Genomic DNA, 678 nt, shown 5'->3' with positions numbered 1-678 from the left:
GAGTATTGGACAGGATAAAGAGCATGTCCTACCTCTCCTGGTCTGTCTTATCTTTGGGCTGAGCATGGCTGTCATCCCTGGTCCTCTCTCTCTCCTCTCTGCATGTTCTTGTGGGTCCAGCGAACCAAAACCCTATCTCCCTCTCTCTCTCTCTCTCTCTCTCTCCTGTCTTTCCACTGTCCTCCTGTTCTTGTCTTCCTTCTGTCTAATCCCCCTTTCAGTCAGAATCAGCAGCACACCATCTCTGTCTCTCCCTCTCTGGCGTCTCCTCTCCTCTCCTCTCCTCTACTCGCTCTGACCTTCTGCAGTGCTGTCGGTGGTGGCGGCTGAAGAGGGGGTTGGGGAGTAGGTAGGAGGGGAGGAGGAAGAGGAGGAGAGTGGAAAAGGGAACTCCCCTTCCCTCTCTCTCTCTCTCTGCACACGCTCAGTGGCCTCCACCCCTCCCCACTGCATTATTCATAGCAGTGTGTCAGCCTAGAGAGAGAGAGAGAGAGAGAGAGAGAGAGAGAGAGAGAGAGAGAGAGAGAGAGAGAGAGAGAGAGAGAGAGAGAGAGAGAGAGAGAGAGAGGTGTGTGTATGTGTAGCGGGTGTGTACTTGGGGTGGGTTGGTGGGGGCTGTGTGTGTGTGTAATGGCGCTGGGTGAATTGGGTGTGTTTGTGTGTGTAGTGTGTGTGTAG

At 54.0% G+C, this 678-nt stretch overlaps 1 protein-coding gene across 2 annotated transcripts in view; it reads right to left on the bottom strand.

Moving 5' to 3' along the window:
* The window catches only part of arhgap22b (Rho GTPase activating protein 22b), a gene marked incomplete at both ends in the record, with an annotated part of 28,770 nt that extends 28,695 nt beyond the window's left edge, over window positions 1-75 (bottom strand). For both annotated transcript variants that reach the window (XM_079756426.1, XM_079756427.1), the window contains one exon: window positions 33-75. In XM_079756426.1, the coding sequence (XP_079612552.1) occupies window positions 33-75 (43 nt within the window). The remainder of the gene's footprint in view (window positions 1-32) is intronic.
* Between the last annotated feature and the right edge of the window lie 603 nt (window positions 76-678).

This window comes from Pollachius pollachius, assembly GCF_949987615.1.
Source record: "Pollachius pollachius genome assembly, chromosome: 19".
Lineage (NCBI taxonomy): Eukaryota > Metazoa > Chordata > Actinopteri > Gadiformes > Gadidae > Pollachius > Pollachius pollachius.
The sequence above is the reverse complement of the archived record's forward strand: the minus strand, read 5'-3'. Positions and strand labels throughout refer to the sequence as shown.